General features: G+C 46.6%; 1 protein-coding gene across 1 annotated transcript in view; it reads right to left on the bottom strand.

The window, feature by feature from the left end:
- Positions 1–27,173, bottom strand: part of RGS20 (regulator of G protein signaling 20) — an 85,449-nt gene that overhangs the window by 45,968 nt on the left and 12,308 nt on the right. Inside the window, exons 2-3 of the mRNA XM_042924321.1 lie at positions 17,027–17,034; positions 12,675–12,987 (exon numbers count right to left, since the gene is read on the bottom strand). Of these exons, the coding sequence (XP_042780255.1) occupies positions 12,675–12,987; positions 17,027–17,034 (321 nt within the window). The remainder of the gene's footprint in view (positions 1–12,674; positions 12,988–17,026; positions 17,035–27,173) is intronic.

Genomic DNA, 27,173 nt, shown 5'->3' with positions numbered 1-27,173 from the left:
TGACCTGGTCCAAAGTTGGCCGCTCAACCAACTGAGCCACCCAGGGGCCCCATGACTCAACTTGGTTAGCAAAGCCTTCGGTCTGGTAGGAATTAGATAAATTCCAGTTTGTTGCATGACCAGATCCTACAGTTCTTGTGCCTTGACTGACACCTGCCCTCACACTGGAAGGAGAGCAGTCTCCTCGGAACGTGGAGGCCAGACCACTCTCACTGCGCTAAGGAAGTTAAAGAGTGAGATAGGCCTGTGGCCTCAGGGACACAGACCCGAGGTGCCGTCCTGCTTGCTCCGGTCAGGGGAGCCCTGCGTATCCCAGAAGCACCCATCTGCCTCCAGGAATACTATTTTCGTCTCCTATTTAAAGATTAAAAAAGAATTCTGTTCACGTTTATTTAGTTTTTTGAGAGAGAGAGAACGCATGTGTGTGCAAATGGGGGAGGGACAGGGAGACAGGGAGACAGACGATCTGAAGCAGGCTCCACCCAGGCTCTGAGCTGTCAGCACAGAGCCTGACCTGGGGCTTGAACCCACGGACCGTGAGATCATGACCTGAGCTGAAGTCGGACGCCCAACTGACTGAGCCACCCAGGCGCCCCTCATCTTCTATTTAGGGCAGAATCTAATTGTTTTCATATACTAGTACAGTCTTTTTTAAAAGAAACAGATGCATAAGTCAAAATAAAAGTGCAGCTCGGTAACAGAAAATTTAATATGAAGATTAATTGTATTTAAATCATTCATGAGGATAATGTTACAATTACTCCTAGCCCCCACACAGACTCTCCTCTGCAAAAATAAACCAGCTGTCCTTTCCAGAGAATACTGGCAGACTTCTTAAAGTATTCTTAATATTGTTTTCTTATTGGCAACATCTTGTAATAAACCCTACTGGATATGACACCAAGTAGTCAGATATGGATTTTAAGGAGAGATTTTACTTTGGATTATAATTCTTTGTTACTAAATTTTATTTGTTATTTTGTGGTCTACAAAAGATAAAAGTTTTGGCAAAATATGAATTCATAAGCTTATTTAGTTATATTTTCACAGATATTAAGACATAAGCATAGGCCTTTTATATTAAAAAACTGTTCAGAACCTTGTTTAAATGGCAGAAATCTTAGAATCTGTACCAGATATAAATATTATCAAAATATGAGTGTTTAAAATCAAATTATTCAGGAGTCGGTTGGTGGTTCAGCTGACTTCGGCTCAGGTCATGATCTCATGGTTCATGAGTTTGAGCCCCACATTGGGCTCTCTGCTGTCAGCACAGAGCCCGCTTCAGATCCTCGGTCTCGCTCTCTCTCTGCCCTTCCCTACCGCTTTCACTCCCCCCCCCCCTCAAAAACAAACATTTAGAAAAATAAATAAAATCAAATTATCCATGTTCAGGGGCCTAAAATAATGATGGATAAACATTATAGGAATACTGATAACAGGTTCCATTTACTGAATACTCTCTTGAATGCTCGATTTCTTGCTGTACATTTCTTACTAGAAAGTAAGTGTAATTATCCATGCTATATATATTCAGAATTAGAGGTTCAGAAAACTAAGTGAGTAAAGTCAAGATTCAAACTCAGCTTTCTTTCATCCCAATGCTCATGCGTTTTATATCACATGATTGCAATATGAAACATGAAGAGTTGCAAGGATTCTAACATATTTCTTTTCCTTCTAACATTTTTAAGCTCATGAAGCATATAGGACACTTTATAGTTGTGAATGGCAAGATTTTTAATGTTCACTTTCTGAATTACGTTGGAAACAAATGTAATAGAAAGATACAAATGTGATCCAAAAGTAAAAAGAAGAAAAAGAAAGAAATGAAAAAGAAAGAAAAGAAAAGAAAAAAAGAAAAAAGGAAAAGAAACTTAATCGGGGAAAAACATTTTCAAGAAAAAAGGCAACAGGTCAGGGCAGACCGCTGTTCCTCTGCACCAACGAAAAAGTCAGGTAAGTAACTAGAATCACATTTTTCTAAAGACATCAGAGAGCCGTGGAAGCAAAAAGATTGAATGAGCTAAGGTTTCTGAGAGGGAGAGCTCTTGGAAAAGTGAGCAGTCTGTCACCTGGTGTTTTTCCCCCCTGAGGGCACTTGCCCCCTGGAGGCGTAGGATGAGACTATAATGGGACACCTTAAGGTCAAGTGGAAGACCCAGTGTCCGTCTGTAACAAGGTCTCCTCAAACACACGGCTGGCCTTCTCAAGACATCTACCCAATGTGCAAGTCAGCCGGGGAAGGTGGGGGCAGAAAGCCAGCTCAAAACCTCTGGAGGGGGCAATGGATGTCTCAGTCTTTCAAGACCCAGGACACGGAAACCCACTAGGCTCTGACTCTGGAGCCCAGGAGGAAATACCCGAGAAATGGGGGAAAGCCAGAGGTTACCTACGTCTTATTGAAATTGCATCTGTCTCCAACTTATCTCAATACCTGTTAGTAGTCAAGTGGTGAAGCCCCTCATCCTCCCAGAGGAAATCCCTCCAAGGGAGATTCCTGGCTGGTGGATGCTAGGACTCAACCTACACAGTCTCTTAATATGCAACGTGCATCTACAATAAAAACTAGGGGGAATGTGAAGAGACAGAAAAATGTGACAGAAGAAGCAAATAACAGATACAGGCTCACAAACACTATCACTATGGGATTGAGTAGCCAAGAATCAGATGGACAGAACTGATGGGGGATTTCACTGGAGAATTTAAGTGTATTGAAAAGAATCAATTGGACATACTGCTTTGAGAACAAAACACTTTCTGAAATTAACAACTCCCAAATGGTTTGACAAAAGACTGGGCACAGCAGAAGACAGGCTCAGTAAACTCAAACAAGGTCAAAAGAAAATATTCAAATTGAAGGAGAGAAAGACAGACCAAAAGAAAAAAGAAAAGAAAGAAGGAAGGAAAATGGATGCAATAGAGCATCAAATAAGAAACACAAGGGAAGAAAGGGAAAATCTAACATGTATGGTTTGAGTCCCAGAAGCAGGAGAGAAGGAAACAGGTAAGAAGCAAAATCTGAAAGATGTTGAGTGAAAATTTTCCAAAATTGATGAAAGACATCAATCTACAGATACAAGAAAACGAGGGAGTTGAATGCAGGATAAATATAAAACCACACCACCTTTATTCTAGCTGTGGCAAGCCAAAACCAAAGAGAAAAACTGTAAGTCAGCCAGAGGAAAAAGTCATGTTACCTTCGGAGAAGCAGGACCTTACAACAAAAACTATAGAAGACAACAGATAATGGTGGGAGATCGTAAAGGCAAGGCACAGCCTGGGATGTGACATACAGGTAGACACACGGACATTTTTGACTTATATCCAGAATATATAAAGATCTCTCTCTTTTTTTTTAAAGCAGTTTTCACGGCCAGGGTGGAGCCCAACACAGGGCTTGAACTCACGACCCTGAGATCAAGACCCTGAGATCAAGACCTGAGCTGAGATCGAGAGTCAGATGCTTAACCGACTAAGCCACCCAGGTGCCCCAGAATGTATAAAGAACTCTAATGGATCAAAAAGAAGACAGACAACACAACGGAAGAACAGGTCAAAGGCTTGTAGAGGCAGTTTACAATAGATGACATATGAACGGCCAACAAAAAGATGGTCAACATCATTAGTAATCAGGGGAATATGAACTAAAACCACAGGGAATTACCACTACACTGCCACCAGGATGACCGAGTTACAGGGGTGGACGACACTAAGTGCTGGTGAGGATGGGGTGTAAATTGGCTTGGGGTGTAAAACAGTTTGAAAAACTGATAGTATCTAGTATCCAAACATATACTGGATCCATTATCTGGCGGTCTCACTCCTGGGCATCCAATGGAAATAGGGCTTATGTTTGTCAAAAGACATGAATAAGAATATTAATATTAGCATTATTCTCAATAGCCCCACACTAGAAAACAACTCAAATGTCCTTCAAAAGTGAAACGGTTAAACGAACTGTGTTGTGTTAACACAAAGGAACACTGGGCAGCATTGAAAAATCACGAGTCACAATATGCAACAACGAGTGAATTTCAAAAAAAAAATGCTGAGATAAAGAACCAGATGCAAAGATTACGTACTATGTAATTCCAAATGAAGTTCAAAAAAAAAAAAAGGCTCAGCTAATACAGCTGACCCTTAAACAACATGCGGGTTGGGGTACTGACCGTCCCCATACGGTTGAAAATCTGCCTATAATTTTTGACTCTTCCCCAAACTTCACAGCCTCCTGTTGACTGGCTGCCTCACCAACAGCATAAACAGTCTATTAACACATATTTTGTATGTTATACACACTATATACTGTATTCTTACAATAGAGTAAGCTAGAGAAAAGAAAACATTACTAAGAAAATCATAAGAGGGGCACCTGGGTGGCTCAGTCGGTTAAGCGTCTGACTTTGGCTCAGGTCATGATCTCACGGTTTGTGAGCTCGAGCCCCGCATCGGGCTCTGTGCTGACGGCTCAGAGCCTGAAGCTTGCTTCTGATCCTGTCTCCCTCTCTCTCTATCCCTCCCCAACCAGTGCTCTGTCTCTGTCTCTAAAGAATAAATAAGTGTAAGAAAAAAATTAAAAAAAGAAAAAAGAAAGAAAACCATAAGAGAAAATACTTTTAGAGTACTATCCTGTATCCAAAAAAAAAAAAAAAAAAAAAAAAAAAAAAAAAAAAAAATCCATGTGCAAGTTGACCTAAGCAGTTCAAACCCATTGTTCACGGGTCAACTGTATATGGTTTGAGAACTTAAAAGAGCCGTTGGTTACCTGTGGGAGTAAAGACTGGGAGGAAGCAAGAGGGGGCCTTATGGATAGCTAAAATTATCCTGTACCTTGACCTAAAGCAGTGGGGAGTGATCTTGCCCCCAGAAAACATTTAGCAATGTCTGGAGACATTTGTCATTGTCCCATCTAGGGAAGGGTGCTATTGGCATCTAGGGGTAGAGGGCAGGGATACTGCTCAACACCCTACAATGCACAGGACAGTCTCCCAAACAGGGAGGTAGTCAATCCAATATGTCAGTGATGCTAAGGTGGAGAAAGGCTGGTCTAGATAGTTACATGGCAGTATACTCACATAAGGTTTATTAAGTTGTACATTTAAGATGTGCACACTTTACTGTAACTTATGACTCAAATAAACAAAGGTAAAAGCAATAACAAATGTCACAAAAGTATGTTTAGCTCCTCACTGAAATTTAACAAACTTCTGTAGAAACTTTGTTTCAGTGTTATAAACAGTCTAACTCAATAGCGTCCTAATGACCTGCATCTTCCAGGAATAAGTCAGAACTCTTTTTGTACCGTTCCCATTAAATACCCAGAAGCATCTATACACTCCTATATAGGAGAAGACATATGAATTAGTATCTGGGTTATTGCTAGGAATGGATATCTGTAGAAATATAATAAAGGTCCAGTTAAAATCTTGGATTGGGAGTAACCTGTTCTGCGAGTGTTCTGCAAGACGAGCAAACATTTCTAATACATTTTAAGTCGATAAACGAGAGACGTCTTGCAACACGAGTAGTATGTGATGCTGAATGCCACGTGATCACAAGTGAACCAATGGTTCTTCTCTCCCTCCCTCTCTCACTGCAGGATTGTGCGTGATTATCAATGCAATGCCACAATTCCACAAAATCCTCAAAAGGAGGCAAAAGCAAGTGTCACTGGACAGGTTCCTTGTTAAAATTGCATAAAACAAAAAAGATTCCATTGAGCCAATAGATAGCAGTGATTCCATTATGATAGTGGAAGTTGTCCTACACGGTAATGATCCTCTCTCTTGTCTCCCTCATATCAGTCACAAAGGTTTTCGAAGGTAAGTGCAGGTTAATTTGCTCTTCTTTATATTTTGTATTTTCTTTATCTGTATTATATTATGATATTGTAATCATTTTTTTAAAAAATTTTAATATTTAATCTTAGAGAGTGAGAGAGCGCGTGAGCATGCGGGGCAAGGGCAGACAGAGGGAGACACAGAATCCGAAGCAGGCTCCAGACTCTGAGCTGAGAGCATACAGCCTGACATGGGACTCAAACTCATGAACTGCGAGATCATGACCTGAGGCGAAGTGGGGTGCTTAACTGACTGAGCCACCCAGGCGCCCCTGTAATCATTTTTATGTGATTATTTTGGGGTTGTGGAATGAATCATGTGAGTTTCCATTATTTCTTATGGAGAAATCGTCTTTGATACACAAGTGCTTTGGATTACAAGCATGTTTCCGGAATGAATCATGCTCGCAAGCCAAGGTTTTACTGTATATGGTATAAAGTCCACACTTTTGGGATTTTCTTGGAGCCGTCAGAAGATAACAGAAAAACAAACGTGTACTTTTAAGCAGTAGTCTAAGCTCGGTTCCAAAGGCAATAACTTATCACTGATTACCAAGAAATTAAGAAATCTACTGGTACCTTAAGTCTCATTCTTACTCTACCCTGAGATGTAAAATTCATTTGCAAAGGTGGGTAAGGCATACGTTGCCTCATGCTTTCCGCTGTCTTGCCACAAATGCAACAGCTCTGTCAGTTTATGTTGATCTAGCCAGCCAGCCCTAGAAGGGTGACAAGTGCTACGTGTTGCCAGCCTCAGAACTGCACCACAAACCTGTGTTCTAGCTCTTGAGCAGATACTGCTCAGGTAGCATTAGAGGCGACGGGCACCTAACGGAGATAAACCAGACAACAAAGGATACTCCTCTACTTCACTGCTGGGCGACTAATAACCCACTGCTGGGTTGTAACCCAGGACCTCGGGGAGTCAAACTGCTAAGTAACCGCATGAGATGCCATTGTCTAAAATCCAAATGCTAACTGTATTCCAAAAGGGTTCTACAGTTTAGCGTAGAGTTAAATAATTAGTAGAAATTGAGCACTTCCAAACCAGAACAGTTAACTGGCTTTAAAAAAAAAAATCAGTGAAATAATCGAAGTAAAACATCACTGCTGGGCAACAGGGCTGATGATGCCTATTTCACAAATGATTCCCCATGCAAATAGCTAGAATCTAATCAGCCGGATTAGAATCAGGGTGATTTCTTCTATGACTCCATAACATATACTATCACCTCATGCTTTCACTCATATCACACGCTGCATGTGTGCATGAATGGCTGCTGCAAAAGCTTATTCAATTGTACTACGAACTGACTCACCCATGCAGGTTGTCTAAACTCTCGAGCTGCTCAAGGTAAAATTCAGGGACCATCTCGATAGCACCGGGTAGTCAATGACTCACACTTATTATACTAAAGGCTAAGCTCTGACTCAGAGTGAACCCTGTTAGTTGCTGACTGACACCATACGTAGTTGAACAGAAGAAGGTCACATTGTGAGTCACCTGGTGGTGCACCAAAAACCAACTTGAAATATTCCCAATTGGATAGTGATTCACATTATAATCAGATCGGGACTTGACTTAACACAGGTGATTTCAAAACTCAGTTCTGCTGAACTGGCTTGGGAGACTGCTACAAGGTCACTCCCTACTTAATGCCCTGTATTTCTGTCTAAGAATACACGGTAGGGTAGGTGTACAGAGGTGCAAAGTCAAGGGTAAAATATCCAGTTCGCCCACTGGAAAGAACCATGGTCTCCCTCTTCAAGGATGCAAGCACAGTTCCCAGAAGGGCCTTCTTCGGAAGACACATCGTTCTTATAATCTTCAATGACTCTGCAAGGCCAGATGCTTCCTTGAAAGGTTCTGCCATAGAATTCCTAAACTGTTCTGTGAGGGCTGGACCTTGAGGCTACCAGCTGCATCTGTCCATGGAAGGTGAATGTCATTAGTCATTAGACTGCCACATGCAGAAATGAAAGAACTGTAGGATTTTGGGATTGATATTCAGGTGCCTGGAATGGAAGTCATTTAAAAGTGACTGCATTAAAATCAGAAAGCTTTTTTTCTCTTTCATTCTTGCTTGTCCACAAAGTCTGGAACAATAAAATCTCCTTGCTATGTAATTTTGAAGGCCTTTCCTAAAAAGCTCTCTTAAGTCAGCAGGAGGGAGATTTTAAGAATTTACAAAAAGCTCAAAAGTGATTTCTAAGGTAAAACTGCTCCAAGGGATTAATAGAACATACAACCAAATGCAGACTTCAGTGGGACCCTGAATTCCAATGCTGGCTCTCCCTCTAGCTTGATCTGTGATCTCAGTCTACCTTTGGTAAGTTATGAGGGTCTACCTTCCACTGTGAGAGACCCTAATCAAGCTGTGGGACACGAATAGCCAAATTACTTCCCGGTCTTTCTTGTGTTGTATATAACACGTGGCCTCTAGTTTCCTATTTGTTAAAGGTTCATAAATCTGTAGCAAACAGGAAAACATCAGCCTGGTTATGTAGGAGCCCTAAGGAGAGGGTCAGGAGACCTAATTCTAATCATATTTGGGGCCCTATTTAACTGGAGATCTTCAGTAAGGAACTCTACCCTCTCTGAATGTTTCCTCAGCTGTAATACGTGAAGGAATCTGACTTTTATCATTCTAGGTATTTTTTCTTTCTTTCCTCTTAAAGTGATCTCTGTGACCAATCTGGGGCTCAAACTCACAACCCAGAGATCAAGAGTTGCATGCTCTAGGGACTGAACCAGCCAGATGCCCCTATCTTTCTATATTCTTTTTGGCTAAAATGTTTATAATCTCATCTTAGAGGAGTCAGCATTTCTAGCTCCCAAGGTAAGTTTCCAGATGCTCTTATATATAATTGACCTGGTGCAATATTTTAAGGCAGATATTGGATTTTCTGTATATACTATGACTTAACGTGTATTTTTTATACCTACCTGTTTCACAAAGTGAAGTATTTTGAAGGTTAGAGATAATTTTCTTAAAATGCTGTTTGAAATGTGTATGCAAATATTTCATAATTATTTGACATAGAGTCGAGATGATGTAGAAATGCATTGTATCTAACATTTACATATCAACATAGAAAATATTTAGTTTTTCTAATTTTGGTGATGGATATCTTCTACTATATTATACCAAAAAAAAGCATTTTGTTCCTGATCTTTTTCTATACTGTTTTGAAGGCGACTTAGCCAATTTAGCATAAATACAGTAACAGTAATAACAGTTTTTGTTTGGCATGTGGCAGAGCTCTAATGTATTAATTTACAGAATGTTGGCAGCTGCCCTATCAGGTAGAGCTTTTTTCTTATCCTCATACTGCAGACATAAAACAAAGGCACTAAACGTTAAGTAACTTGCCTGAGGTCACACACCGAGGCTGGGATTTGAATTTGAGTTTCAGAGCTCAGGAGTCTGACCTATCCGGCAACAGGGCCTCTCATACGCATTACTGATACGAGATACAAAAGATGCCACCTACTGAGAAGATAGGATGAGGCACAGCAGAGGTTATGAACAAAAATTAGGTTAGGAGCAAAACCAAGAATTTCCAGAGAGTCATGTCATTACAAATGTCCTTGCCAAGTCTGGGGAGGAAGTCAGTTCATTTCTTGAACTCAGGACCCTTGTTTAGTCAATTCCATAATCTGGAACCACTAGAAGTAAACTGAAGCCAAGCCACGCAAGGGCCCTGGGCCCCGCAGGAGGGGGACAGACCCAAGTGGGGTGAATGGAGACTGGTGCAGGAACTCAGGCTCTCCCCATACTCCAGGGGCAATACGGAGCCAACAGGGCGGGTGACTGCTTCTGCCAGGCTGTGGACGAGAGGAGTCCAGCCCGCACACAAGGCGCCGGGCGCGGTTGGGACGCCCAGCCAACTCCAGCCAGTCCGCCTGGTTGGGACAACCGGGGTCCAAAGGCGCGACGGGCCTCCGCCGGATTCGGAGAAGCAAAGGAAGGCAGGCGAGAGTTCCCCTCGAGCGCGCTCCTTCTCCGGGACGGAAACCATTCACGTTCACTCCTCTAACCTGGCGGCCGCGGGCGCAGCAGCTGCAGGAGCAGCTGCACGCCGGGTTCCCAGCCCGCGCCCCCGCTCTGGCTTCGAGCACCATCCACCGCCGCGTCCCGCCCGCTGCTCGGGTCGCGCGCAGGGCCTGGCCGCCCGCCGGGATCTTCCTCTGAAACTGGCGAGTCCGGAAAACCCACTCCCGTCTCCGAGCGCCGCCTCCACCGGGGCCCTTCCCCGCCCACTCACCCCCCACGCGGGGTGGGCGGGTCGCCGGGCACAAACCCCCCGGGGCGCACCGTTTCCCGCCCACTGCCCGGACGCCGCGCACGCAGACCCCGCCCGAAAACGCCCACCCGCTCGCGGCTCGCATCCCCCTCCGAGGCCCCACCCCGCCCACTCCCCATAGCTGGGGGAGGGGAGTCGCCAAGCACACCCCCCCCCCCCCCCCCGTCTCCCGGTGCCCTCCTGCCGGCGCGAGGCCCCTCCTTGGTCCCCGGCGCGCGCACGCCCCCTTGCAGTCCCCGCAGCCGGGGCGCCCCGACTCGCTCCAACTTACCGAGCGCAGCTCCGAGAGTGCGGAAGACCCAACCGCCAGGGTTTGCTCCAGAAAAACACCCGCGGTGCCCGCACCTTAACCGCCGTGGCCAAGGCTGGGGGCACAGTTCAGTCCATTCTGTTTTCAAGAGCTTAAGCGCAGACCCTCCAGGGTCCGGCTTCCCGCGCCCACCTGCCGGGTCCCCCGCCTGAGTTGCGCTTTTCCTAAAGGGAGGCTCTGCGAGTCGGGGAGTGTCTCCTCTTCCTTCCCACCTGCGCTCCAGCTGCCCGCCTCCAGCGCCCGGCCGCTTCCTCGCCCTTCTCCCTACCGGTGAGAACGCCGACGTTTCCACCGCCTGGAGTTCCCCACAGCTACTTCGGGGCTCAGTACGCATTTCAGGCTAAAAAGGCCACCCTCCCGCGTCCTCTACCCACTCACTGACCTCAGGCCACAGAGGTTGAGTCGTGCGGACGGCCGGGTGCACCCGGCAGAAACTGATCCTGGGGGCTGGACGCCCCCCTGGGGACCCAGGCACACCCTCAGCCCATACACCCCCATGGTACGCACTGACCAACCTACGCGGCTGGACCCGCGGATGAGGCGACCGCTCCGCTCCCGCCACCGCGGCGACAACGAGGACTCCGGGCCCTGCGTGCGCGCCCCGCTCCGCCCCGGCCACTTCCCACCCCGAGGCCTTAGGGTGAGTCCGAGAGGGGGCAGGGGGGCTGGGGATGCGGGGTACTCACGCTTCCACCGTCCGCGCGGCCAGCCGGAGGGGAAGCTCCGGCCAGCTCGCCTCCGTCGGCCGTGCGCATGCGTCCCGCGTGTGCCTTATTTCTTATCACAATACCAACTGGTGGCTTTACTACGCCCGCGGTCGCTCTCCCCGGTTTTCCTCTTCCTCCGGCTCGGTCTTTCCTCTCGCCGCCTTCTCCCTCCCTCAAGCTCCCTCCGCTCTGCCTCCTCCCCGCCCCCTCACTCCCTCCTCCCGGGCCGGGCTATCCCGGTCTCGCCTCCCTCTGGCGGCGGCGCGCTCCACTGCGGCGGGGGTCCGGGGGTCGCCCCAGGCTCCAAGCCGGACCCAATCCGCGGCGGGACTGCAGCCCCCTCCTCCGGCCCGGGATTAGGCAGAATCGAGGGTGTGGGCGCGGAGCCGGGCGAGCGCGGAGGTCGTCTGCAAACCCCCCCTCTGCGCTCCCTCCGCTTCGGCGCGCGGGGGCCGAGCGAGACTCCGCTGTGCCGGAATGCTTGCTCAGACCTTGTGAATGAAGGAGGGCGGAGGGAGGTGCGAGTGTGAGTGTGCGGGGGGTGCGCCCCGAGCGGAGGGGGTGCTCACGCCGTGGACTCCCCCGCCTCTGGAGGGCAGCCCCCTACCTTCTCTCTTTCCCCGGGCTTCTCCTAGCTCTGCCTTCCCCCTTCCCCCCGTGCAGCTTCGTCCCACCCCCGTGCAGCTTCAGCCTCTGCTGGTCCCTCTCTGGAAAGGGGTTCCACGCCCTCTTCCTGCCGCCGTTGCCGGACGCCCCACCGGGGTGGGGGTGGGGAGGTGGGGGCTGGCTGGCTCCGGATTCCGGATCCCGCTGAGACCCCAGGCTGCTGCCTTCCGTCCCCAGGGGCTCCGAAGTCTGGGGGTAGGGAGAGCCCTGAAGGAGGGGGGGGGTGGGGAACGCTGCCGCCCAGCTCTGCGGGCACAGAGCATCGAGTGTCCCTATACACCCCGCCGCGTGCCCTCGGGAGCGAGGCGCAGGCGGAGGCCGGAGCCCTGCGCCGGAGCTCGGAGGGCTAAACTGAAGCTGGAAGCTGACCTGACACAAAAATAACATCACGTCATTTCCTCCCCGGCCTCCAGAGCTTGCAGACGCTGAGGGCAGGGGAGTGGGAGCGCGAGGTGGGGGCGGAGGCGCGTCGGGGGTAGGCTTGGAGGAAGGGGGTTGAGCGACGCGCTGAGAGCGAGAGTTTGAGAAGCAGGCTCAGGAAGGGCGAGGGCTCCCTCCCGCTGGCATTGACACTGGAAGGAAATGGTCCAGGGAAAAGTAGCTTCGAGGGTCTACTACGGAAAGGGGGTGTCAGGCGAGGCGCCGGCGCCTTTTCCTTGAACGTGCTCAGGCCTCTCGACCTTACCACCCAAACTCTCTGTCCCGCGCCCCCCTGCCCCTTGCTGGCCAGAGCCCCTGCTGGCCGGGCTTGGAGTGGGTCGGTGGGGGTTGGAAGGAGCTGGGGATGCTGGCGTCCCGGTGAGGCCGGGGGTGGGGCGTGGGTGGAGACAATGGTACTCACGGGCATGGGCGAGCTCTGCCCCGCGCAGGCATCCTCTTCCTTGGGCAGGCGTTCCCCTGGGGGCCTAGGCAGTGCCAGAGCCGCCCGGAGCAGGAGCGAGAGGCGGCCTGGCCGCTCCCCGTGCCCCCGCGAGAGCCCAGCCGCCGGCAGGGCGCAAGCGGGAAGCAGGAGGGAGAAGTCCGGGTGCCGCTGGGGAGCCCCAGAAGGGGGTCGCTGGAGAAGGTGAGAGAAGAATCGGGCGAGGCCAGAGAGCGTGCTAAAAAGCAGGTTGAGCAGCTTCGGGGCAGCGGGCGCGTCTGAGAGCTGTGCAGGGCCGGCGGCAGGAAGAGCAAAAAGTAGGGGGAGAGAAACAAAACCAACACGCCATTAGTGTTGGGTCCAGCTACGGACTGAAAATGTGCTTTTAGTGCCATTTCTACAGCATTTAGAGGCTGTACATTGGGGTGCAAGAGAAGGTCGGCGAGAGCAAAAGGAAAGGCCTTTGGTTAGATTGTCCTTCCCTTTTCTCTCCTTACCCCCCTTTCTTCTTCCTCTCCCCTTGCCCTTTCTAACTTGGCTCCCCATTGTCGTTCTTGGACCAGCTTCAATAACAACCTGGAGCTTGTTGGAAATACAGAATCTGGGACCCTGTCCTGAATATTGCATCAGAATCTGAATGTTAACATTCCCAGGAGTTTCGTGTGCACCTTAAGTATGAGATGCCTCTGTGTTCATATCTCTTGGTTCTTTAGAGTCTCCTACGAATGCAATTCTCCTAGTTCACTTAAAAATTTTTTTTAATGTTTTATTTATTTTTGAGACAGAGCATGAGCCGGGGAGGGGCAGAGAGAGAGCGCAAGACAGAATCCGAAGCAGGCTCCAGGCTCTGAGCTGTGGGCACAGAGCCCGACGTGGGGCTCAAACTCACCAACGGTGAGATCGTGACTTGAGCCAAAGTCGGACGCTTAACTGACTGAGCCACCCAGGCGCCCCACTCCCAGTTCACTTTCGCAACTCTTGCTCTCCTCTCTTTCCCTCTCACCTTTCCCACCTCCCAAGGTGCCTGGAGCTCTTCCTGCTGGAGGCACAGAAGTTGGACTTGGTTACTACTAACCAGGTGTCTAGAGAAGTGTCTGGGGAGAATTGGATAGTGGCAGAAGACTGAGGGATCCCAGACCCTGGCCGAGTGGAAGACGGGGCTGGCTCATTTGACTTTGGTCATGCTGGTGAGAGTGGGTGGGATACCAGGACTGCTCTGGGGTCTCATGAGGGCACAGTATGCAGGGCCCCTTTCTGCACCCTATGTATCCATCTTATTCTCAGGAATGCAGGCCCTTCCACCTTCCACTTCTTGCTTAGGATATCTACAAGGCCAGTGTGAAGGTAAAATTATTGTTATTATTTTCTTTGAAAGTAGAGGGAGGCATTCATTTAGAAAGAAGCCCAGGGTTCTAAACTCAGCCTTGCAACTAACACCACGGCTAACCTTGGGAAAGTCTCTTTATTCTTTGAATTTTTCTACTTCACTTGTGAAGTAAAGGGATTGAAGTCAGTGGTTTTTTAAGGTCACCTGCCTAGTCAGACTCTCATTTTTGAGCTCTTAGAGCTTCTTGGTCCACTAACATTGAGTGAAGTTACGGTCCAGAACCTAACTCAGCCAATCCAAACAGCCCGCTCAAGCAAAACAAAAAGTTTAATCTGTTTGTGAAAAACAAGAGTGGTGGTTGCCAAGAAAAGTGAAGATGGAGGCGAGACGCCGCGAATAAAAGTGACTGGGTGGCGAGGCGCGGGAGGGGACCAGGCTAGTGGGCGGGAAGGGAGGGAGTCCCAAGGGCGCGGCGGCCGCTCTCCAGGGTCCTGAAGGCGGGAGCGGCCGCGGGCGGCCTCGTGGGCTCGGCGAGGATCCCCCCCACCCCCACCCCCGCTTTGTAGTTGCCAGGCCCGGCATGTTTTCTTTGGGCGGTGGAAGTCTTGTGGGAAGCGATTGTCGGGAGGGAGGAGGGAAACCTAGCAACCTATTCTCATTCATGAGACCCTTTCTTGGAAGCCACCGAGCTTGTTGGCTGATTTGTCTTTCGGTCGTTTGTATGCGCTCGGGGAGAGAGTGAAGCTTGGTTTGCATTTCCGAGTAAGTTCACACTGTGTCGCTTCCCTTATTACCTTTTCCTGGAGAATGGGGTCTTTCTCCTAGTATTCTCATTGTCCCCCGTTCGTTGCTGCTCTCCCCTCCCCCGCTTTCTGGCATCGTGCGTTTATTTTAGGGGTTGGAGCTGAGAGCCCCGGAGGCTTCTGGAGCAGCGCCAACAGCTCACTCGAGGCAGGGGGAAATGAGAGATTTGGAAAACGCTCGGAGCCTCCGGCCTTGCCTTGGCGCCCAGCATTCGTCATTCAGGGGAGGAGGCCAGAGGACGAACCCCTTGCTTGGTCTGGGGTTGGGGTGGGGGCTCAGTCGGCGCCAAGTGAGCTCAGACGCCGCCGCCAGCTGGACCTGGGCGGGTCTCAGCTAACTTCGCGCGCACCTGCCAGTTATAGCTGGCCGGTGGCCGGCCGTGGCAGTGTATGCCTCCAGCGCGCAGCTGGATGGCAGCAGAAACCTAACCGGAGGAGGGCACAGGCTCCTGAAGGACCCTGTGCAAAGGAAGTCAAGAAAGAACCCGGTCAGTCCCTGGTTACCCAGAGCTTGAGTAAGCCCACCCACGACCTTTCCCGACCAACCTTCATTTGAGGGCTTGAACTAAGTTTAAACTGCTGAAAATGAGCAGCAGGCACGCTTCTGCGAAGCATGCCCCACTCCTAGGGACCTGAAGGAAGCCTCTTGGGACATCCATGGGTCCCAGAATTTGTGTCTCAAGTTCATATTTTCAAATGGTCTTGTGAGAATGTCTGAACCTGTAACCTGACCCTTCCCTCTTCTCCCCTTCCAAGTCCTTCTTCTTGGGTAGTTTGCACCGCCCTCCCCCCCCCCCCCCCCCCCCCCCACGTTCGCTTCATTAAGCATTTTGCTTCGGTCCTTTGCTTCAAGACAGAGACGCTTGTGAGGGAAAATAGTGGAAATGTTCAGGCAGGATAAAAGTCTGAAACTCAGCCCCAGAAACACAAAGCCCGGCTCCACTGCTCCTTTGGAGACATTCAGCTTTTACCCTTCCCTGCACTGGTCTTTTCTCTCAGGATCAGCAGCCTGCCCTCCAATGCTGGCTGGTGTCTGGACACACTGCAGTCACAGGGAGTCTGGGGAGGGACCGCTGGCTTCTCTAACAAGCAGGGATGTGAAGCATGATAGGTGTAGGGTGCTGAAATCTGACTTCCTCTGGCCCTCCTGGCAAGGACAGAGCTCTGGGAGTATTAGTGTAGCCACAAAATTCGATCTGAGACAAGTTATCTGAGGAAAGACCTTCACCTGCCCGCAGTACTCTAGAGATCCCTGTCTTCCTGTTAGGCCAGATTCTAGATGACAGTCAGACGATTTCACTAATATTAGCCGCAAAATGGAATCATCTTGGAATCTGTATTCTTGGAAGCACTGCTCCTTAGGGATCCAAAAGACTTAGGGAATACTTTATGAAGATCGAATGTCCATTTCCCTAATTAATCATATTGGCTATTGAACCATGTCAAGGAAAACATCACCACATCCAAATCAATATATGCAAAGTGTCATCCCTTTAGAAGGCAAATTGAAAATTTTTATTCACCCCTAAATAGCATCGTTTCATAAAAGAAACATCCATGGCAAGATTGAACTACTTTTAACGAAAAATTTCTGAGAGGCTTTAGAATAAAAATCACAGTTAGAATGGAATTTGAAATTGATTTAATTTTATAAGATGACCTGTTTTTTCCCCCTGGATTCTTTTTCTTTCTCTTCAAAATTCTGTTTTGGTGTGGTTTGACCATATTATATATTTTTATTTTATGCTATTTGGAGAGACAGTTCCTCCACTGGGATCCAAGAATCTAATTGACAGTGATTTAAAGCTATAATGGCAAGTCTTTGCTTGTGCTGACTACAAACCATGCAGATTGGAAAATGTCAAGATATAAGATAGACAGATCATGGATATTAAAGTCACAGGTTAATATGAATTTGAGGCCAACCAAACTGTTAATAACATGTTTCTATTAGGGTTCACTTCAAATCTCAGTGTTCCTAGTGAAAGTACAACTGTTAAAAAGAATATCCCTGTAGCTCATAATTAGCTCTGACTTCATACATTCTTTTAATAACTTTTTAAGTGGATCTATGCTTAGGGCTTCTATGGAGGTGTTATAAGTAATTGTCCTATAATGGAACATTGATAGTGACGAAGGCGGGGCTAGGAACAGAAGTGGAGGGGACTAGAAATGAGGACTACTTAGGTGACATGGATGTCTGGGGAAAGGACTCACTGCAGGTTCTGTCTGCTCAGTTCCTTCAGAGACACCTGGGCCCTCTGCCTCCCGCTGATGTTGTCAACCACAGGAGGAGCTTAGGGTAGGAGGTGGGTCTTTATTTGAATATACAGTCTATCCATATATTTATTGGCATTATATGCAAAGCTGAACTCTTGATTTTCCCCTCCAAACTTTCTTCTCCATCTCAGTGAATGGCAACTTGATCATTTTGGTTTAGGTCAAAAACATTGGAGTATCCCTGACTTCTCTCTTTCTTTCATACACTTCAGCAAACTCCCAGCTGCTTCTTATATTCGTAGCTATCACTCTGTGTTGTAGGCTGAATTGGGTCTCCTCCCAAAATCATATGTGGAAGTTCTGAACCCAGTACCCCAGAGTATGACCTTGTTTAAAAATAGGGTGGTAGCAGATGTAATTAGTTAAGATGAGGCATGTTAGAATGGCGTAGGCCCCTAACCCAGTATGACTGGTGTAAAATAAAAGGCAGAAATTTGGACAGAGACACACACACACACAGGGAGAATTCCACGTGAAAACGAAAGTAGAGATCAGGGTGATGCATCTACAAGCCAAGGAATGCCAAAGATTGCCAGCAAACCATCAGAAACGAGGAAGAGGCATGGAACAGATTCTCTCTCAGAAGAAATCTGGCCACAAGACTGAAACACAGAAACCCTTCCTCAGTTTCCAGCCTGTTGGCCTGCTCTGCGGATTTCAGACTTGCCAGCCAACACAACTGAATGAGTCAATTCCTTAAGATAAATCTCCCTCTCCCTCTCCCTCTCCCTCTCCCTCTCCCTCTCCCTCTCCCTCTCCCTCTCCCTCTCCCTCTCCTTCTCCTTCTCCTTCTCCTTCTCCCCTTCTCCTCCCTCCCCTCCCCCCTTCTCCCTGTCTCATAATCTACCTATCACCTATATATCCTATAGTTTCTGGTTCTCTGGAGAACCTCGACTAGTACTCTGTGGTACAGGTCTTAACCATCATTCACCTGGACTATTGGGTTATCCTCCTCGCTGGTATTTCTATTTCCCCTTTGTCTCATTTTGCCTCGTTTTGCCTCATATTCCCTTAATACCGAAGCCAGGATTTTTCTTTAAAATGTAGGTCAGGTTAGGTCACTCTGTAACTCCAAACTTCGTATTGGCTTCTTATTTCAGAGTAAAACCCAAAGACCTTACACTAGCCCTCAAGGCACGATATGAACAGTCGCATCCTACCACGAAGGTTTCCTCTTCCTATACAGCTAGTCTTGCAATATTGGTTTTCCATAGCACTTCTTACTGTTTGACGTGCTATATATTTACTTCTCTATTTGTGTGACGAATGCAGTAACTTTTTGTTTTTTGTTCATTGCTATATGAATAGGGTCTAGAGCACTGCTTGGACCTTAACAAAGTGCTCAGTAAATATTTGTTGGACAAATGAATGAAAAAAACAAACATAGATATTAATCACTCATAGAAAGGGATGCAAGTCTGACACACGCTACCACATGGATGAACCTTGAAAACATTATGCCAATTGAAAGAAGCTGGACACAAAAGGACAAATATTATGCGATTTCACTTACATGAGGTACTAAAAATAGGCAAATTCATGCAGCTAGAAAGTAGCATAGTGGTTACCAGGGGCTGGGAGGAGAGGAGAATGGAGAGTCACTGTATAATGGATGCAGAGTGTTTGCGTTGATAGAAGAGTTCTGGTAATAGACAGCGGTGTTGGGTCTACAACCTTGTGAATGTATTTAATGTCACTGAATCACACACTTCACGATGGTTACAATGGTAAATTATTTTGTTATTTATATTTTACCACAGTTGAAAAGAAAACATGAAAACTCTTCAAGATGTGAGCTCAGAGGAGCCCGAGAATGTCCACCCAGTGGGGAAAAATGGCGAAGTGAATCAGTCCTGATTCTGCCAGAGTTTTCACCCATCTCTTGGGGTTCTCTCGTTTTGATTTCTGCTGCCACCAGCTAAAAGTGTTTCAAGGTAGGCATTGCCAACTCTCATTCTATTCTACAATGTAGTGGGGCTTAGACTGTAATATGTAGAAGTAGAAAGAGAATAGCTGAAGCAGGGTCCAAGAAAAGTCTTGTAAGCCACTCATTTATTCATCTTTTCAGCATTTGTCACACGTGTCTCAAGTACCAGGCACTGTCCTAGATGCTCTGCAGTCAAAGTGAGTCAGGAAGAAAATGACCTGCTGTTGGAGTGTGGTGAATGAGGGGATAGTAAGAATCCATGTAGACTTGCCCCATGGAGGGCAAGTAAGTCACGGCAAGGATTTTGGATTTTATTTTAAAAGCAGTGTTAAGTCACTGAAAGGTTTTAAGCAAGAGAGCGACATGCACTGATTTATATTTTTAAAAGACTCCTTTGGTGCTTTGTGTTGGAGTGAATTGGAAGGGGACACACACGGGCATAGTGAAACACCAGGCTTGGCGATGGTCCAAGTGAGAGAAGACGATGACTTAGACAGTAATGGGAATAAAATACAGAGAAACGGATAGACCGAAATATTTTAGAGAGAATTAATTGCACTTCAGGTGGATTGAAGTGCAGGCTGAGAAAAAGGGAATTAAAGATAATACCCAGGTTTTCTGAGTTGAGCAGTTGGGTGGCTTGCTGAATTGAGGAAGATGGGGAGGGAAATCAAGAATCCTGGTAAACACATTTCTTAGATGCCTATGAGTCATTCAAATGGAGATGTTAAGAAGGCTACTGTAAAAGAGACTTGGGCTCCGGGTAGAGGTCTGGGTGGGAGTCTAGGAGATGTAAATTTAGGAGTTATTGGCATAATATGGTATTTAAAGCTGTTGGAATTCGGTAGGATTTCTAGAAAGAGATGAAAAGATAGAACAAGATTGAGTCAGTTTAAGGAATTTGAACCATGTCCAGATGGAAATGGGGAGTCATTGACAAAACTTAATCAGGGAGTTCACAGGATCAGGTTTGTATTGTAGAAGGATCTCTCTGTCCTCTGGTGTTACTTAGAGGCAGGCATGATTGGAAAGAGGGATCAGGGAAGATGCTGTTGCAATAATTTTTTGGGAAATGATCTAGAAAAGCATTCAGTGGGATGGAGATAGCTAGATGAACAGATCAAGAGATACTTTTGAATAGTGTGAACAAAACCTGGGGATTGATTAGAGGTGGGAATGAAAGCAAGGGCAAGGTTATGCCTCCCAAATTTCAGTTCAAAACCAGATGGTTAAGGTGCCATTTTACTGAGATGGAGAACTTAGGAGAAGAAGAGCTTGGGGAAGGGTAAAGACATATTGTTAATTTTGAAGTACTTACTAGACACGTAAATCTAGACGGTCAGTAGACTTTTGTAAATTCGTGTGTGAGCTGTAGGAGACCGAGCTGAATGGACTCATCAGTCCATAAGCTGCCTCAGAGCCTTTGACACTGCTCAGATTAGCCAGGGATGATGAGTCCAGTGAGAAGAGAAAAGGGCCAAGGATGGAAACCTAGGGAACTTCCAATATTTCAGTCAATAAAGGGAGAGGAGTTTGCAAAAGAGGCCGAAAGAGGGCAGCCACGGAAGTAGAAGGAAACAAGGCAAAAGGGACATTCGCTGTTACATTCTAGACACTGCCTATTTCTTTCTGTGAACTCCACAAGCAGGTATTGGCCTCATCTCCCTTTTACAAAAAACTATATTGGGACTCAGGTGAAATAACTTGGCCCAAGACACTTATCTAGAAAACAACAGAAGTTTGAAGGAATTTAAGCAAAACCTTGGCGTATCCAGTGACTAACTACCCTTTGATCTTTAGCAAAAGGAGTGAATTGTGTGTGTGCATGCTCGCACGTACGTATATTTGTATATACATAGCCTGTCTCTGGGAGGTTCCAAAGCCGCTGGTAAGACTGAAGAGTGGTTGCCTCGGGTGGATCAGGGAGTGGCGGTTGGCCACTGGCCAGATGGATGTACTATATTGTATACACTTTTATGCTCTGTATTATTGTCATAGAGTCTGTACTAAAGAGTTTGGCTCCACCCCCTTTTTTCATGCTTGATTGATGGCTGACAGCTTTCAGTCCCCACTACTCTTCTTCCCTTTTGCCCCACATCTGGGCAACCTGATGGGACAGCCTAGATGCTTCCTCCTTTGGCACCTGCAGGACCTTCACGCGGTGCAAGTCCTGGCTCTTGCAGAGCAGAACCCTCAATTCCCACCTTACCATGAAATCCCAAGCCACTCTCCTTCTGCTCTCTAAAGCCATTTGGACCTGTTAGCATCCTGCCCTGCTCTCCTCGGAGGGCCTCATTATGTGAATAATAAACCTTTCTACGCTCTCTTGGTGTTCGTGTGGCCTCATTGGTCTGGACGTCTGAACCAAATTTGGGGTGTGTGTTGGGGGGAGGGCCCATTCTGCCTATGTAGAGGTGACCACAACAATTGTATTAGTTCACAGCTGTAAGGCTGGACTAGTCTAATTCTGAATTTTCTAGTTCAAAAATATAAATTAACTAAAATATTTTTATTTTCTTATTTTATTGTTTTATTTTTATTTATTTATTTTTTAACTAAAACATTTTTAAATGGTGGGAATAAAAAAGGTCCATGTACCAAAGTCCTAAGATTTTAAGATCTACGTGGGCCTTCTCCTCCATCTTTCTTGTTTGTTAGCTCATTAAAAAAACTGGAGAAGAAAAAAAAAAACTAAACTAAACTAAAACCTGTGCTCTTCCTTCCATACTCTTCCATATCTCTAGAGATCAGGAAGGGGATTATTATTACGTAAAATATCAGAAAATTGAAAAGAAAAATTCCAAGTGAATTTTTGAAGCTTTAGTGATGTTTTATGGGCTCTCCAGCTCTATAAAAATTTCATTTGTCCAATTTACTCTATTTTAAAAAATCATGGATGCTTACAATTAAAAAAAACATATATATGTGTGTATGTTGGTATGTATATACATATACATTTGTGTATATGTGTGTATACGCGCGCGCACACACACACACACACACACACACACACGCACACATATCCAAGCAGCTATTCCTAGGGAATAGTAAGCAGTACTCTAAGAAAATCCCAATCATATTTTGCATACTTATTTTTATCATAAAATAATTGCCATGTTTTACCCCAATGTACAAACACAAAATGTTCTCATACATGCATCTCACTACTCACCACGCCCCATCCTTACAGCTATTTGATGAGGAAACTACAGACCAGTGAGCTCAGATGATTTGTTAGGACTGGTGGGGAGCAGAACTGGGCCACCGACCAATGCCTCCGACGACTGCCATACTTCTTGACCCACATCCAGGGGACATGGTCATTATTTACTGATGTCAGTCATGATGATTGACAAAGACAGTAATTGAAGACAGTGATACTGTTGATCCATATCCCTGAATGCCCCTGATAGTTGCTAATTGTAGTTAAATGCCTTTGACCACATGATTTCTCTTAGACCAAAATTCCTATTTCCCCCTCCTTGTCACACCCAGCAAGTAATGAGAATTCCATGACCTTTAGGCTTCCAAGCTGCCATTGGAGATCGAATTACTGACGTCTCTAGGCACTGGCTCAGTTAATCACATGGCTGCTGATTCTCTACTTTCCTTAGCAATACAGTTAGTTTGCTGAGGTCCTAAAAGGACAATACAGCTTTTGTAATAGCCTGATTTACCTAAAACTTCAGAGCAGTATTTTGAGTCCTAACAGAGAAGCCCTAACATTTTAGACCGTAAAGAATAACACATCAAATGAAGGCTTTAGGAGAATTTGCCTCATGTAGTGTCAGACACCTTTCCTAAGTTAAATCCATGGAGTACAGAATATTGTTATTCTGGAATGAAATACAATACAGTCGAAACCCTGTATAATTTATAAAGTTTCTCTTTAATTAATTTTTTTCAAGGAAGCTTGTAATCGTCACGCAGCCAAGCTTTCCACAATGATTGACCAAGTCTAATAAACTTGTAAATCATACATTTATTAATTTCACTTCATATGCAGTTTCTCTTCAGAGGATATAGAACAGGTTAACAAGGGTTCATATTGTAATAGTTCGTCCTAAGGCTTTTCAAGGATTGATGTCAGTAACTATGAGAAATGAAAAACACTTTCATCAAAATCCTATGAGTTGGTAGAAGCAAACAAGCTTGGAAAACGCAAGCGTGAGAACTGCGGGGGACAGGGCTGCTCATATAATTAAAAGTCTTCTTTTTCTTTTTAATTAATTTTTTTCTTAGACAGAGAGAGACAGAGTGCAAGCAGGGGAGGGGCAGAGGGAAAGGGAGAGACAATCTGAAACAGGCTCCAGGCTCCGGAGCGTCAGCACAGAGCCCGATGCGGGGCTTGAACCCACGAACTGTGAGGTCATGACTTGAGCCAAAGTTGGATGCTTAATAGACTGAGCCACCCACGTGCCACCAAAGTCTTGTTTTTCTTACGTTGTCTGTATATAAAACTTTCCAACACTGCCATCATTTGAATCCTAACATTTCCCCTGGGCTCGGTTGCTCCACTAAGGTGCTTAGTGGAAAGAAGGGAGAAGAGAGGTGAAAGCACAGAGCAGGGGAAAGGCTGTAGTTGGAGGAAGGGGTGGCAGTCAGGAGAGGGAGGTTCTACCAGCCCTTTCCCTTGTGACTTTGAATAAGTCTGTGCTCATCTGGGCTGTACTTTCTTTTTCTGTACAGAGAGGTTTAGTGAAGATGGTCTCTAAGGCTTTTAACAGCTGATTTCTGGGTTCAGTGTGCGTGCCCTTTTCTGACACATAATCACTTGCCATTGTCCTCTCTTGGGACTCCCTTCCCAACACACGTAAACGTGTACACACACAACACACACACACACACACACACACACACACACACACACACACACCAAAAACCGTGTACCTTAGAGCAGAGAAGCAGAGCAGAATCCAGAGGGAGTTTTGGAGCCAGCAGGCCTCCCCAGGCGAACGCTTTTCAACATCCCCACTGTGACTCCCCCAGCTCGCTTAATTAAATTACAGCATCCTCCAAAACAGTTTCTGCCTTGGAGTCTGCACAGCGCCTGAGTCCACTCTGACCTGCTGCCCCCCCCCCCCCCCCCCCCCGCAGAAACACTGATCTTTCTAAGAGGCAAATACAGTCATGTTACTCCCCTCCCTCTAACCATTCACTGGCTCCTCATTTCTCTATAGGTCCTAATATGGCATGTAGACCTTTTGTGATTTGATCTGTACTCTGTTTACTTATCCACTTTTCTTTCTCACTATTACTTTGTACTCAAAGCTCCAATCAATCATGTTAAAGTTCCCCAGTTCCTAAAATCCCCTTGTTCATTCTCATTCCAGGTATAAATTCTCCTTCTGCTGAATCCTTACCCATTCTTTTTTTTTCTTTTTTTTTTAATATGAAATTTATTGTCAAATTGGTTTCCATACAACACCCAGTGCTCATCCCAACAGGTGCCCTCCTCAATACCCATCACCCACCCACTCCTCCCTCCCACCCCCCATCAACCCTCAGTTTGTTCTCAGTTTTTAAGAGTCTCTTATGTTTTGGCTCTCTCCCTCTCTAACCTTTCTTCTTCTTTTTTTTTTCCTCCTCCCCCATGGTCTTCTGGTAAGTTTCTCAGGATCCACATAAGAGTGAAAACATACGGTATCTGTCTTTCTCTGTATGACTTATTTCACTTAGCATAACACTTTCCATTTCCATCCACGTTGCTACAGAAGGCCAGATTTCATTCTTTCTCATTGCCACGTAGTATTCCATTGTGTATATAAACCACAATTTCTTTATCCATTCGTCAGTTGATGGACATTTAGGCTCTTTCCATAATTTGGCTATTGTTGAAAGTGCTGCTATAAACATTGGGGTACAAGTGCCCCTACTCATCAGCACTCCTGGATCCCTTGGGTAAATTCCAAGCAGTGCTATTGCTGGGTCATAGGGTAGATCTATTTTGAATTTTTTGAGGAACCTCCACACTGTTTTCCAGAGCGGCTGCACCAGTTTGCATTCCCACCAACAGTGCAAGAGCCTTACCCATTCCTAATCTGCTCCTCATCTTCTCTCCCAGGGCAGTCTCCTACTTAGCCTTCAAATCTCAGTTTAGGTGCCATTTCCTCCAGGAAGCTCTCCCAGGTTGGGTTAGCTGCCCGTATGCTTGCTCTTGTCACAGCATTTCCTGCACTGAGTTGTGATAGTCTGTGAGGGTCAGGACTTTGCCTTGTTCAAACCTGTGTCTCAAAAAAACCTAAAGCCATTCTGAGACATAATGGGTATTCAATCAATATTTGTTAAACGAATGAACTTAGAAATGACACGATCTAAACAACCTATCTCAAATCTTCGTAAACTGCAATAGACGAGAAATAGCAGGATAGAAGCGGCCACAGTTCCGTGCGCAAGCCTCCAGAGCATGGGGCTTATTAAAATGGGTGTTCAGAGAAGGCGTGATGCAAAAGGGAACACGGGCAGGTCTTTCTTAAGGAGCCTGGCCTCCGTGTGTCCCCACGGTCCCAGGCCAGACCCACCGATTTCACGCTGACGGAGCGCAAAAACCAACAACCAAGATGGCAAGAACAAGGGAAGACACTGTTCGCCTCAAAGTGGAAATTTGTGACAGGGCCCAGGAAGTCTGCCTGGGCCTTGTAGCTCTTCCAGTGGTTTCTAATAAGCCAGGCTTTGTGTGAGTCTCACTGAGGCTGCACAGGGCCCCGTCCCAAGGCTCGTTCTCTCTCTGCTGGCCCGGCTGCCCGGCCTGGCTGCTGGGAGAACTTGTTAGCCATCATTGATTTCTTTGAGTTGGACTCCACTGAATTGGATTGCTTTGCTCTGCATTTTAAAAGGGGTGTTTTTCTTGAGGCTGGAAGTTGGCACTGACTTGAAATTACAGAGTTTGAGACCATTCAGGATCCATAACTATCATTAATTTCCTTCACAGCACATGAGATTCTAACGATGGTCTTTTTTTTTTAAATTTTTTTTAAGGTTTATTTATTTTTGAGACAGAGAGAGACAGAGCACGAACGGGGGAGGGTCAGAGAGAGGAAGACACAGAATCTGAAACAGGCTCCAGGCTCCAAGCTGTCAGCACAGAGCCCGACGCGGGGCTCGAACTCACGGACCGCGAGATCATGACCTGAACCGAAGTCGGCGCTCAACCGACTGAGCCACCCAGGCGCCCCCTAACGATGGTCTTAAAGAGGTAGAGAAAACTCAGTGTTTCACCCATGTGGTGGGAACAGAGTAGGGAAATAACGCATTTCTATCTACTAATCAATCAACAAATCAGCATTGACTGGGCTCTTACCATGTGCCCAGTACGTGTGAGGCTCTGCCCGTGGATGGGAATAATGAAGTTAACAACTGTTGTGGGGGAAACTGAGCGCAAATCAAACATGCAGGTCCCAGGGGTTCCTCAGGACAGCAGCGCGGGACCAATGGGAAGCCCGGACCTGTGGGTGCAGATTGTGTTTTAAAATTCAAAGTATTGATTAAAAAAAAAACTAATAAAATTCTGTATGAGAGGTATCATTGTCTTGATTTTATAGATGAAAACTAAGACTCAGAATTAAACCCGACGTGGACCCGAATTCGAAAACCAGTTCTCGCCATGACAAAGACAGTGCTCTTATGTCATCATACTTCCCGGTTTGTACCTGCGTACCAAAAAGATCCACCTAGCAGAACTTTTGCAGTTGGGATAAAGGATGTCTTCAAGCAATCAGACTTCCTTTATTTCCAACGCAGTGTTAGGTTTTACTGGATGGCAATCCTGCAATGCCGTATCGTCCAGCAGATGTCAGCATTTACCATTCTTTGACTCCCTCCGGTCTTGGCATTTACAAAGTTTTAGGGCTCAAGAGCCTATCTTGCTCTTGGGCTCCCCAAAATTGCTATTGCATCTGGGCGCGAGGTGGGGAGCTCTGTGCCAAGAGGGGGCAGCTGAGCGCCGAGTCTTGACTCCGTGAGAAGGCATTTGAAACTGTCACGAGCCTTCATTTCTTTTCTCCTCTCTTTTGTGATTTCATGTTTCTAAAAACCAGCTCATTTCTTTTCTTTTTTTTTTTTTTTAAAGATGTTTATTTATTTTGAGAGAGAGAGTGAGAGCGCATGCTGTGTGAGTTGGGGAGAGAGAATCTCAAGCAGGCAGT

Source organism: Panthera leo, chromosome F2, assembly GCF_018350215.1.
Source record: "Panthera leo isolate Ple1 chromosome F2, P.leo_Ple1_pat1.1, whole genome shotgun sequence".
In the NCBI taxonomy this organism is placed as follows: domain Eukaryota; kingdom Metazoa; phylum Chordata; class Mammalia; order Carnivora; family Felidae; genus Panthera; species Panthera leo.
This window is presented reverse-complemented; position numbering and strand designations above follow the sequence as displayed.